This window comes from Oncorhynchus kisutch, unplaced genomic scaffold (assembly GCF_002021735.2).
Source record: "Oncorhynchus kisutch isolate 150728-3 unplaced genomic scaffold, Okis_V2 scaffold848, whole genome shotgun sequence".
NCBI classification, from domain to species: Eukaryota; Metazoa; Chordata; class Actinopteri; order Salmoniformes; family Salmonidae; genus Oncorhynchus; species Oncorhynchus kisutch.
Window position 1 is genome coordinate 96,973 of NW_022262793.1, and position 13,892 is coordinate 110,864.

Genomic DNA, 13,892 nt, shown 5'->3' on the forward strand with positions numbered 1-13,892 from the left:
CCATTTAACCAACACCCATCTTATCTTATTACCCTATTTTTGTGACGACCTGGACCTACCATTTGGTTTGGAAGTATTGAAAACCATATGATTTGAATAAACATGAAAGGGTGAATGTAAGAAGCGCTAATCATTTCAAAATGTTATAGTAAACAGCAGTATACAGTATAAACAGTATAAACACTTTAAATAGGTCAGGAGCCTGACAGGGAGCCTAAGAAGGAACAACAATTAATTATTTAGGATATATTATTTCAATTATTTCAAGCCTATGGCCTACAAAGAAAGACATTGTGAAGCATTTGCAAGTGCGACACTAGGCTGGTAGAGAGTCAGGGAACATTAAGAACTCAGCATTTAAAAAACATTTGGTTGTATTAAATTATTACAGTCTATAAATTGCGCATATAGGCTGGGACTTACTTAGAATTAAATACAAATTAAACGAAAAATGCCTTAAAAGCCATTAGCCACAGCCTTTGAATCAATTTTTAGAAACACCAGTTTGGCCCGAGTGGAGCCTGAAGAGCAGACCAGCAGCGGAGAACATCCTCTCCGCGCTTTCAGAGCCACTGGGGATGATCAACACCATTTGGCCACTCTTGCCAGGCTGGGCAGGGATGCAGAGTTTTAAAAATGTATTTATAGGTATAGGCCTAAAGGTTTATAGGCAAAATAACCCAATCAAAACGGAAAGCTCCTTGAAATGTGGAATATGCCAGGCCTATTGGTCCAAAATCAATGATGGCCTATTGTATAGATAATAGAACAAAAATGAAGGAAACGTTTAAGAGCTCAGATGTTTTGTTTATAGATACTTTGCTACAATGACACACTTAATTAGCTACCCATCTCATTCCTTTCTTTTAGCACGTGCACGTAGTAAGTACACCATCAGGCTTTCGGGACATTATATCACCACAGTCCCTCTGTACGTCACCTTGGTTTTGCACCTGTGTGTTTTATCAGTTTCTTTAGCGAACTCAATGACAGTAGCTAAAGAAAGGGGATATAGCAGCACACAAGAAGACCACAAATGCATGCTGGGCGGGGCCTGCCCTGAGCTGGTGAAGTGAGCGTTACTGGAGCGGGAGAGAAAGACGAAATTCGCTCAGCACTCCGGTTAAATTGGGCACGCTCCTCGCCCCACTCCAGCGCCACTCCGCTCACATACTCTGATAGTAACTAAGGTGGATTTGAAAATGCCTGATAGGTTTAAGCAATATGGTAAGAGCTTCACCAACATGCTTGTCCAATTTTGGCATATTGCTTTTACCTATACCAGTCATTTCAGATTTACACCTGTGTGTTTTAAAGACTAGTGCCTAGGGAGTAGGGGATAGGGAGTAGGGGCTAGGGCGTGGGGTTGATTTGGAGCTGGTGAGAGACTATTGGCTAGGGTGTAGGGTTGACTTGGAGCTGGTGAGAGACTGGTGGCTAGGGAGTAGGGAGTAGAGTTGACTTGGAGCTTGTGAGAGACTAGTGGCTAGGGAGTAGAGTTGACTTGGAGCTGGTGAGAGACTAGTGGCTAGGAAGTAGGGAGTAGGGTTGACTTGGAGCTTGTGAGAGACTAGTGGCTAGGGTGTAGGGTTGACTTGGAGCTTGTGAGAGACTAGTGGCTAGGGAAGTAGAGAGTAGAGTTGACTTGGAGCTTGTGAGAGACTAGTGGCTAGGGAGTAGGGAGTAGAGTTGACTTGGAGCTTGTGAGAGACTAGTGGCTAGGGTGTAGGGTTGACTTGGAGCTTGTGCGAGACTAGTGGCTATGGAGTAGGGTTGACTTGGAGCTGGTGAGAGACTAGTGGCTAGGGAGTAGGGAGTAGAGTTGACTTGGAGCTGGTGAGAGACTAGTGGCTAAGGAGTAGGGTTGACTTGGAGCTTGTGAGAGACTAGTGGCTAGGGAGTAGGGTTGACTTGGAGCTTGTGAGAGACTAGTGGCTAGGGAGTAGAGAGTAGATTTGACTTGGAGCTTGTGAGAGACTAGTGGCTAGGGAGTAGAGTTGACTTGGAGCTGGTGAGAGACTATTGGCTAGGGTGTAGGGTTGACTTGGAGCTGGTGAGAGACTGGTGGCTAGGGAGTAGGGAGTAGAGTTGACTTGGAGCTGGTGAGAGACTAGTGGCTAGGAAGTAGGGAGTAGGGTTGACTTGGAGCTTGTGAGAGACTAGTGGCTAGGGAGTAGAGTTGACTTGGAGCTTGTGAGAGACTAGTGGCTAGGGAGTAGAGAGTAGAGTTGACTTGGAACTTGTGAGAGACTAGTGGCTAGGGAGTAGGGAGTAGAGTTGACTTGGAGCTAGTGAGAGACTAGTGGCTAGGAAGTAGAGAGTAGGGTTGATTTGGAGCCGGTGAGAGACTAGGGAGTAGATTGATTTGGAGCCGTGAGAGACTAGAGAGTATGGGCTAGGGTGTATGGAGAAGGGTTGATTTGGAGCCATGAGAGACTAATGCCTTGTTGTGGGTCAGTCAGCTGTCCATGTTGACCCCATAACGTGGTGTGACGCAACAGGTGTGCTTTGTGTGTCAGGGTCAAGCCAAGTGGTATCTGTTACTTCACCATCATGCAGAGCTACGGTGTGTGGACCAACATCAACAACATGCAGATATCTGACACTCAACAATTAGAGGACCATGAGCTCAGATTCATTACATAGTGTTTTTAGATTGGAGGAGATTATTTCATAGATTTACAGTAAATGGGGTATCAATAAATGAACGTTTTTTTTCAAATACAGTACAGTAATGTTTTACACGTGGGCATAGTCAAAAGCAATGTCAGACAGACGTGTTGTTATTTTGGGTTCTGTATTGAAATGAGCTAATGTATCGCGATCCTATGATCGAGGTCTGTTCATGTTTGGTCGGTGCCTGTGACCCCGTATGCCACAGTGGGAGGGCCCAGGAGAGAGCGTGTTCACGGCCCAGCCCCCTTGACGTGACAGCTGGGCGAAGCGGACTTAGACAGCAGTGGTATCCCTCTCCTAAGTTAAGCAGTGTCAAACTGAACTGAAGTTGGGAACGATTGGAAATCCGCGTCAAACAAGTGTCTGTTCAGTTCCAACGAACCCTATCTTAAATTAATCGTTCTAAATAACCTGTGCTTTCGCAGAGCTGACTGATCTCTGTGAGATTGCAAAAACATTCTCTATAAAACATTCTTGCCTACTGTTTACCGCAAAAATGATGATGCACTCGTCTCAGAAGGACACAACCTACACAAAGATATTTGTAGGAGGTCTTCCATATCACACCACGGACTCCAGTCTCAGGAAATACTTCGAAGTGTTCGGTGATATCGACGAGGCTGTTGTTATAACGGACAGACAGACGGGCAAATCCAGGGGTTATGGATTCGTAAGTATTATAGATGTATATTTGAATGTCATTGTGATTGATTGATCGATCGATTGCGTAATTAGTTTATGTCATATTGTTAAATGCAGACATTATGGGTAGAATCTTAAAATGTATCCAGCACCAATATGTCTTGAATGAAAAAGGCTGTCATTAGCCTATCCATAATGCGTCTGATGTTACTTATTGATTCACACCATTTTGTAGCCCATTTATGAACGGTCAATGAATTGCAGTTCCGGAATGGGCTCACCGTTCTGTTCTGCTAAGTATTCAGCTGAGGCTCAGGCGTGGTGTCTTGGGCTCACGAGGCCCACGGTGATGTGATGGAATCATCCTAGAATTGCTGACTTGTGCTTCATAAACCATGCCTTTACCTTCAACTAATGAAGGAAGTTTTTTCTCTACACTTTTCCTTGTTCTGATTGTAATACCCTCGTGCTTTTCTTATTGAGACGTGATCAATACTTATAAATTAATTGTAGTTCAATGACCAGCTTTAGCCAACCTCCCCACTGAGTGAACATCTGATCAATTCAGACAATGGAAACATGTATTTATGTTCTTCCCTTTCCGTCCCTCAGGTGACGATGGCAGACCGGGCGTCTGCGGACCGAGCCTGCAAGGACCCAAACCCCATCATCGACGGCCGGAAAGCCAATGTGAACCTGGCCTACCTGGGGGCCAAGCCCAGGGTCATGCAGCCAGGTGAGGGGATGGACGCGCTGGCGGAGGGCTGCGCCACACGTTTATTTCACAGCTTGGACGACCAAGGTGGCGTACAAACAATGACGAGCTGCTAAAACGAGCAAACTAACCACCTGCTTACAGTATGTTAATACACGGTGTGTAGTATGGTAGATGTGTAACATGGGATTTAGACAAAGTGTACTGTAGTGGGGGGGACTAGCAGAACAGACAGTGAAGCTAATTCTAATGTGAATGAAGATAGGTTATGATTAGTGTGTCTCCATTTTTACAGACACCAAATGTTTAAAATGTGTTTGTTTTTCCTGCCATCTACCTGATCTATAAGTACCTGAGCAGTTACATTGGAAGCACTGATCACATTTGATATAATGGGATTATAATGCATTTATAATATGTGTATATAGTTCAAGCTTTAGATTGAACACATAACGGTAGAGTTAAAAACAACTTGTTCTTGTTCCAGGTTTCTCATTTGGTGTTCCTCAAATCCATCCAGCATTCATCCAGAGGCCTTATGGGTATGTTATGACATAGTGCTACTCCTTGTCTTGTTGGACGTGTGTCATGTTAAAACAAGGTATCTCACTGCACCTGTCCAGTTTATGTGACAATAACATGTGTTTTATTTTTAGGAACATCTTTTACAGGGTAGAAAATGTTCAACTAGTGTAAGGTTGTAGAATTACCGTAACTTTCCCAAGATGCTCCAGAAATCACAGTTAGAAGATTGGGACATTGGGAAAGTTACCAGAATTTTTCAACCCTAAACTAGTTGTAGAATATCATACTGTTACACCACCTGTTTTGTTCACAGCTGATCATTTTGAATGATCTATGTGCCCGTTTCTATTCTTACCCGCAGTATCTAGTGATTTTCATCTTTTAAAAAATACCTTGGATTGTAAAATGTAACGTTTTCTTTCTCTAGAGTGGTGTGACTGTAAGCCCCGCCCATTCATTCTCTTTTGAGTGTAGAGGCGGGACTGTGTCTTGTGTGGTGTGCATCTCTGCGTGCCATTCTTAGATTCTAAAGCGTGAATCTAATTCTGATTCTAAACGTGATGTCACCAGTTGTCAATGTCTATCTCTCTCTGATCTGACAGGCTGGCTTACGGTTAAGAAACTGTATCTGATGGAGGGACATGATGGTTTGAGGATGAATAGCTGAGTCTGCATTGGGCAGATCACTAACGTCTTACCAGTATACTCTGACACACACAAACAAGCTGAAATGGTGATTAGATGCATGGAAGTTGTTTTTATTTTCATTTTTCTGTTGCGGTTTTCCATAGTCCATAGATTGGTGTGTGTGCCTTTGTTTCAGTATGAAGTGGTTTTCAGCTGAACTGCGTGCTTCCCTTACGGGGCGGGGGGGGGGTCAGGAGTGGTGGATGAGGGATGTTCCTGCAGACTCTAAGAGTTTGGATATTTCAGATTTAACTTTGTCGCGGGGTGTTGATTCTGATCTGTTTTTTTTTACTTGATTTTTAACGATTGACTGTTCTGTAGCCTGTGTCCCCCCCCCCCCCCCCCCCCCGTTTCTTAGTTAACAACGTTATCATATGTTTTGTTGTTGATGGGGTTGATCACCAGGGTTGCTACGTGACTTGTCTAGGACCTTCCAAACCTCCCATGCAACAAAACAACTCTTGGCTTGCATGTTGGAGATCCTTTCCTACCTTTGGTTTTCTCTACTCATCATGTTGTGGTTTCTGTTTTCTTTCTCAAATTAACCCATTGCTTCCTCCTGTAGCTCACATCATCTTCTTCTATCTCTTTCCCTCCTGCTCATGACGTAGACCAGGAACCAACTCAGTGAAAGATATTTGATGGCTAGAACTAAGGTTGCAAAGGCAGGGTATATATTACTGTAAACTTTCCCAAATTTATATTGGTATCTTTCAAGGATTTGATGTAATCTGTCACAAGACATCTAGTGGCCCTTTTGGGTATTTCAGGTTATCAAAGGTGTCTAATAGTCTCTGGTCCTCTCTCCGGCCTTTTCACAAGTAAAATATATGAAATAATTAAATAAGATGATTTTAAAATATAAAATAGAATGATAAAGCTGTCAAATATTATCCTAAATACAAAACCATCAAGTTATATTGCGAGTTTCAGCATGAAACTATTTGAGTTATACATGTTGACATAGTCAAATTTGTTGTCAATGTTTTGGAGTCCAACTGGTGTCAGGTGTGATAAAAGCCACCAGTTGGAAGAGTTGCAGAGGTCATTGAAAATAATGCCATTGTTGATTAGATGCCTTTTTAAAAAATTTATTAGGCTATTTTTACTTCAACCATATGGTCTATCTACTAGAAACTCATGGACGATATGGACACAGATATAACATCAATAACATATAACAAAACAATTCAAGTATAAATGACCAAAGTTACGATAGATTGCCACAGATTTTCTGTTAACTTTAAATTACTAAATTACTGAAGATTCCAGTAACTTTTGTAAATTACTGGTTACTTTGCAACGCCTAGCTAGAACTCTGAAGCCACAAACCACTGTAGAAATGTGTCCATACAGAGAAGAGAAAGAGTGAGTGAGAGAAATGGTGAGAGGAAGGATGGAACCGGAGAATGGTGTCAGTACTGTGGGACACACGAGACAGTGTGTTTATGGTGTGGATGGATTTGTAATGGAGCCCCTCTACTGGAACAATACAAGGAACTGAGATGACTGAGAACATCCACACTTCCAAAAGGAACTCGTTTATTCAAACAGACATCCTGATCCACTCTGTTGTCACTCATTGGTGACCCAATATCTCATTTGTTTTAATACCAAAGGTCTGATTCTAGTTCTCACTGAGTGTAAACTGACAGCAAATACCAAATGTAAGTAGATTGTAGTGTGGAACATAGATGAATACTAACCAAGATATCCAAGTAGGACACAGAAGTTATAACCTTTACCATGTAAATCATACAGCATATTAAAAGGCCAGTAAACACGGAGTGTAAACTGATCTCAGATAAGTTGTTTGCAGAGTGGTAGACTACTGGTCAGGCAGCAGCTGTTCACAGTGTTCTACACGGCTTCTCAAATTCCGCTGGAAAATGAGAGTCGCTCGGCGGGGGCCTAAATAATGGATGTCATAGACAGGGCCTTCGCTGGCTCGATCACTCGCTCGCCGGCGGACAACAGGTGGGCTGCCTGAGACATGTGCCCAGGGGCCGGGGGGCCTGTGTGCCTCTGTTCTAGGGGATTACCCATGTGTCTCAGTGATTTACAAAGCACCTTTATTTAGCCCTGAACTTTCACAAAATGGCCGCCTGCCCTGTCGTCCTCCAACCAGAGGAAAGGTTAATGTCGATCGGACCAGTTTCAGCAGTAAGAGTAGGAGCTCTCCATGTCCTCTGTGTCTTCTACAACTCTCCATGCCCTCTGTGTCTTCTACAACTCTCCATGTCCTCTGTGTCTTCTACAACTCTCCATGTCCTCTGTGTCTTCTACAACTCTCCATGTCCTCTGTGTCTTCTACAACTCTCCATGTCCTCTGTGTCTTCTACAACTGCCTGTCCTCTGTGTCTTCTACAACTCTGTCTGTCCTCTGTGTCTTCTACAACTCTGCCTGTCCTCTGTGTCTTCTACAACTCTGCCTGTCCTCTGTGTCTTCTACAACTCTGCCTGTCCTCTGTGTCTTCTACAACTCTGCCTGTCCTCTGTGTCTCCTACAACTCTGCCTGTCCTCTGTGTCTTCTACAACTATGTCTGTCCTCTGTGTCTCTTCTATAATTCTGTTTGACAGACAGGTGGACTCTGTTACAGTCATAGAGAGACAGACAGGTGGACTCTGTTACAGTCATAGAGACAGACAGGTTGACTCTGTTACAGTCATAGAGAGACAAACATGTGGACTCTGTTACAGTCATAGAGACAGACAGATGGACTCTGTTAGTCATAGAGACAGACAGATGGACTCTGTTACAGTCATAGAGACAGACAGGTGGACTCTGTTACAGTCATAGAGACAGACAGGTGGACTCTGTTACAGTCATAGAGACAGACAGGTGGACTCTGTTACAGTCATAGAGACAGACAGGTGGACTCTGTTACAGTCATAGAGACAGACAGGTGGACTCTGTTACAGTCATAGAGACAGACAGGTGGACTCTGTTACAGTCATAGAGACAGACAGGTGGACTCTGTTACAGTCATAGAGAGACAGACAGGTTGACTCTGTTACAGTCATAGAGAGACAAACATGTGGACTCTGTTACAGTCATAGAGAGACAGACAGGTGGACTCTGTTAGTCATAGAGACAGACAGGTGGACTCTGTTACAGTCATAGAGAGACAGACAGGTGGACTCTGTTACAGTCATAGAGAGATAGATAGGTTGACTCTGTTACAGTCATAGAGAGACAGACAGATGGACTCTGTTACAGTCATAGAGAGACAGACAGGTGGACTCTTACAGTCAGAGAGACAGACAGGTGGACTCTGTTACAGTCATAGAGAGACAGACAGGTGGACTCTGTTACAGTTATAGAGAGACAGACAGGTGGGCTCTGTTACAGTCATAGAGAGACAGACAGATGGACTAGTAAGTCATGAGGTCACTGAGACAGAGGAAGGGAATAGTAAGTCATGAGGTCACTGAGACAGAGGAAGGGAATAGTAAGTCATGAGGTCACTGAGACAGAGGAAGGGAATAGTAAGTCATGAGGTCACTGAGACAGAGGAAGGGAATAGTAAGTCATGAGGTCACTGAGACAGAGGAAGGGAATAGTAAGTCATGAGGTCACTGAGACAGAGGAAGGGAATAGTAAGTCATGAGGTCACTGAGACAGAGGAGAGAGAGAAGAGCTGTAGGAGAGAGAGAAGAGAGAGAAGACAGAGAAGACAGAGGAAAGGAATAGTTATCCTCCAGAGTTGACCGAGGTCATGCCATGTGCTGCTGTAGGAGAGAGGGGCTCAGCTTGTCCGTTAGTGATGACAAGAGGAGAAAAAATAGCCTCCAGCCTCTCCTGTCACTCTCCCGGACGTGTGTGTGTGTGTGTGTGTGTGCATGCGTGTACGTGCGTGAGTATGTGTGCGTGTGCGTGCATGTGTGTGTGTGTGTGCATGCGTGTACGTGCGTGAGTATGTGTGCGTGCGTGTGTGCGTGTGTGTGTGTGTGTATGACATGGCACATCTTAGAACAGTTTTAACACCTGGTCTCTGTTTGCTGGAGGTGACTGACGCTCAGGGTGGAAATAGAGCCAAATCTGCCCGGATACACGGGCTTGGATCACTCCATTTATACTCTCTCTCTCTCTGCCTCTCTCTCTCTATCTGTCTCCCTCTGTCTCTCTCTCTCTCTCTCTCTCTCTGTCTCTCTCCCTCTCTCTCGCTCGCTCGCTCTCTCTCTCTCTGTCTCTCTCTGTCTCTCTCTCCATCTGTCTCTATCTGTCTCTCTCTCTCTGTCTCTCTGTTTCTCTCTCTCTCCATCTGTCTCTCTCTGTCTGCCTCTGTCTCTCTCCCCCTCTCTCTCCCTCTGTCTCTCTGTCTCTATATCCCTCTCTCACTCTGTCTCTCTCTCTGTCTCTCTCCCCCTCTCTCTCCCGCTGTCTCTCTGTCTCTCTCTCTCTGTCTCTCTCTGTTTCTCTCTCTCTCCATCTGTCTCTCTCTGTCTGCCTCTGTCTCTCTCTCTGTCTCTCTCCCCCTCTCTCTCCCTCTGTCTCTCTCTCTCTCTCTCTCTCTCTCTCTCTCTCTCTCTCTCTCTCTCTCTCTCTTTCTCCCCATCTTGCTCTTCCAATAATAAACATATTTATATTTACTCAACCATAGGGTCTGGAGTTAAACAAGACACCTGGATTCATTATAAATTAATGTACACCACTACTCACTATAGGCTGGATTGTCAAACATTTTACTCATCGCGGTACTCATACAATAGCACTTATCGTAGCTCTATTCAGTAGTACTCATAGCAGGACATAGAGTCATTTCTGAAAAATATTTATAAGAATAATATTATAAAACTAAAGTATGGAATTGAATAATATAAAATGTTGAAGTGTGAACCTTCATACATAATCCGTCTGTCTCTCTGACACATGCCACGTTTTCATTTTCAGTAACTGACCACCTTCTCTTTCATTTTGGTTCACTTTTTATCTGCGTTTGAGGACTTCATGTGTGTGGGCATGTGGTGTGTGGTGTTGGGACTGATTGTATGTTGACTGGGATAAGCTGAGTTGCAGTTCTTTCTTGATGTGTTGTGGTGCTGTGCGATCAGCTGGCATTGTGAGAGAACCCTCGTTCAGACACAGAGGGCTGGCCGGTACATCATCTCTAATGCCTAATTAAAGGATGATGATTCCTGAGCTTCAGGCAGAGCTGCTCGGGTTTCATGATGATTCCTGAGCTTCAGACAGAGCTGTCTGATTTCATGATGATTCCTGAGCTTCAGGCAGAGCTGCTCTGGTTTCATGATGATTCCTGAGCTTCAGGCAGAGCTGCTCTGGTTTCATGATGATTCCTGAGCATCAGGCAGAGCTGTCTGGTTTCATGATGATTCCTGAGCTTCAGGCAGAGCTGTCTGGTTTCATGATGATTCCTGAGCTTCAGACAGAGCTGTCTGGTTTCATGATGATTCCTGAGCTTCAGACAGAGCTGTCTGGTTTCATCATGATTCCTGAGCTTCAGACAGAGCTGCTCTGGTTTCATGATGATTCCTGAGCTTCAGACAGAGCTGTCTGGTTTCATGATGATTCCTGAGCTTCAGACAGAGCTGCTCTGGTTTCATGATGATTCCTGAGCTTCAGACAGAGCTGTTTGGTTTCATGATGATTCCTGAGCTTCAGACAGAGTAGCTCTGGTTTCATGATGATTCCTGAGCTTCAGACAGAGCTGTCTGGTTTCATGATGATTCCTGAGCTTCAGACAGAGCTGCTCTGGTTTCATGATGATTCCTGAGCTTCAGACAGAGCTGTTTGGTTTCATGATGATTCCTGAGCTTCAGACAGAGTAGCTCTGGTTTCATGATGATTCCTGAGCTTCAGACAGAGTTGCTCTGGTTTCATGATGATTCCTGAGCTTCAGACAGAGCTGTCTGGTTTCATGATGATTCCTGAGCTTCAGACAGAGCTGTCTGGTTTCATGATGATTCCTGAGCTTCAGAGAGAGCTGTCTGGTTTCATGATGATTCCTGCGCTTCAGACAGAGCTGATCTGGTTTCATGATGATTCCTGAGCTTCAGACAGAGCTGTTTGGTTTCATGATGATTCCTGAGCTTCAGACAGAGCTGCTCTGGTTTCATGATGATTCCTGAGCTTCAGACAGAGCTGTCTGGTTTCATGATGATTCCTGAGCTTCAGACATAGCTGCTCTTGTTTCATGATGATTCCTGAGCTTCAGACAGAGCTGTCTGGTTTCATGATGATTCCTGAGCTTCAGACATAGCTGCTCTGGTTTCATGATGATTCCTGAGCTTCAGACAGAGCTGTTCTGCTTTCCTTTTGGCTTGAAACCTTCTCTTTTTTACCCAGGGTTCCATTGGGTGGTGTTGCTGTGTTAATGAAATGAGGACTGGGTTGACGTTGTTTTGTCTTTGTGACGCCTGCTTTCCTGTGTTCCTGGGCTGGGTTTCAGTGTGTGTCCCAGATTGCCGAGTGGCTCTGTCTGTCCTCTGACCTTTGACATCTGTGTTCTACAGGATCCCAGCCCACTATGTCTACCCCCAGGCCTTTATGCAGCCAAGCACCATGGTCATCCCTCACAGCATGCAGTCGCCCGCCGCCACGGCCTCCGCCGCCTCCTCCCCGTACCTCGACTACACCGGAGCGGCCTACGCCCAGTACTCGGCCGCAGCCGCCAGCGCTGCGGCCGCCGCTGCCTACGAGCATTACCCGTACGCAGCCTCCCCGGCCCCTGCGGGCTACATGGCTGCAGCAGGGTATGGGTATGCGGTCCAGCAGCCTCTAGCAGCCGCAGCCACCCCGGGAGCAGCCGCAGCAGCTGCAGCCTTCGCCCAGTACCAGCCTCAGCAACTTCAGGCAGACCGCATGCAGTAACTGACCACAACTACTACTATTACTGAGCCTGGATAACAGAAGAGGAGGAGGCTATAGAGAGGAGGGAGGAGGTCATACTCACCCCCAGGACACTACAAGGGGAGAGGTGGGGGGAGAGTGTGAGGAGGGGGGAGGGATGAAGAGTTGAGTGGTGGTCGTCAATCCTTGGCTTTACAACATGCAGCGCTGCTACCAAAAGAGCCTGAAGAGAATCATCTCATAACTGAATAGAATCGTCTCATAACTGAAGAGAATCGTCTCATAACTGAATAGAATCGTCTCATAACTGAAGAGAATCATCTCATAACTGAAGAGAATCGTCTCATAACTGAATAGAATCGTCTCATAACTGAATAGAATCGTCTCATAACTGAATAGAATCATCTCATAACTGAAGAGAGTCGTCTCATAACTGAATAGAGTCGTCTCATAACTGAATAGAATCGTCTCATAACTGAATAGAATCGTCTCATAACTGAATAGAATCATCTCATAACTGAAGAAAATCATCTCATAACTGAAGAGAGTCGTCTCATAACTGAAGATAATCATCTCATAACTGAAGAGAATCGTCTCATAACTGAATAGAATCGTCTCATAACTGAAGAGAATCATCTCATAACTGAAGAGAGTCATCTCATAACTGAAGAGAATCATCTCATAACTGAAGAGAATCATCTCATAACTGAAGAGAATCATCTCATAACTGAAGAGAATCATCTCATAACTGAATAGAATCATCCCATAACTGAATAGAATCGTCTCATAACTGAATAGAATAGTTACTTCATTATTCAAATATCATCAGTGTTGTCATCACTAAATTATTGTTTTTTGTTGTTGTCATTATATCAGAAATATTTAATATTTATTCATCAGGACAAATATCTAGAATTATTATTTAAGATATGACCTCATAACCAACCTTTAAGTTTAAGTTAATAATTTTAAGCATATTTAATGTGTAGTAAATTAAATGTGTGATTTTGTACAACTTTCACAAGTGCACTGAAGTCTAATCAGGTATTTTTCCCTCAAATTTCTTAAACAATGTAGATGGTCAAACCAAAAACACACTTTTGGTCACTTTTCACCTTTTAATACTTTTAAACCTACCTTTTGAACTATGCAATTTGATATATATACAGTTGAAATCAGAAGTTTACATATACTTAGGTTGGAGTCATTAAAACTTGTTTTTCAACCACTCCACAAATTTCTTGTTAACAAACTATAGTTTTGGCAAGTCGGTTAGGACAGTTACTTTGTGCAAGACACAAGTCATTTTTCCAACAATTATTTCACTTATAATTCCCTGTATCACAATTCCAGTGGGTCAGAAGTTTACATACACTAAGTTGACTGTGCCTGGAAAATTACAGAAAATTATGTCATGGCTTTAGAAGCTTCTGATAGGCTAATTGACATCATTTGAGTCAATTGGAGGTGTACCTGTGGATGTATTTCAAGGCCTACCTTAAAACTCAGTGCCTGTTTGCTTGACATCATGGGAAAATCAAAAGAAATCAGCCAAGCCCTCAGAAAAAAAATGTGGACCTCCACAAGTCTGGTTCATCATTGGGAGCAATTTCCAAACGCCTGAAGGTACCACATCCGTCTGTACAAACAATAGTGCACAAGTATAAACACCATGGGACCACGCAGCCGTCATACCGCTCAGGAAGGAGACGTGTTCTGTCTCCTAGAGATGAATGTACTTTGGTGCGAAAAGTGAAAATCAATCCCAGAAGAACAGCAAAGGACCTTGTGAAGATGCTGGAGGAAACAGGTACAAAAGTATCTATATCCACACT

At 44.0% G+C, this 13,892-nt stretch overlaps 1 protein-coding gene across 2 annotated transcripts; it reads left to right on the top strand.

The window, feature by feature from the left end:
* The first annotated feature begins 2,939 nt into the window (after nucleotides 1-2,939).
* LOC109886571 (RNA-binding protein 24) lies at nucleotides 2,940-13,312 on the top strand. 2 transcript variants are annotated; one of them, XM_020478216.2, is made up of 4 exons: nucleotides 2,940-3,346; nucleotides 3,931-4,120; nucleotides 4,521-4,575; nucleotides 11,721-13,312. In XM_020478216.2, the coding sequence occupies exons 1-4, from the start codon at nucleotides 3,173-3,175 to the stop codon at nucleotides 12,076-12,078; spliced, it is 777 nt and encodes a 258-aa protein (XP_020333805.1). In that variant the 5' UTR covers nucleotides 2,940-3,172; the 3' UTR covers nucleotides 12,079-13,312. The 2 variants fall into 2 exon arrangements, with proteins under 2 accessions (XP_020333805.1, XP_020333807.1); XM_020478218.2 differs by having other exon boundaries at nucleotides 2,947-3,346; nucleotides 3,931-4,054.
* Nucleotides 13,313-13,892: the final 580 nt, after the last annotated feature.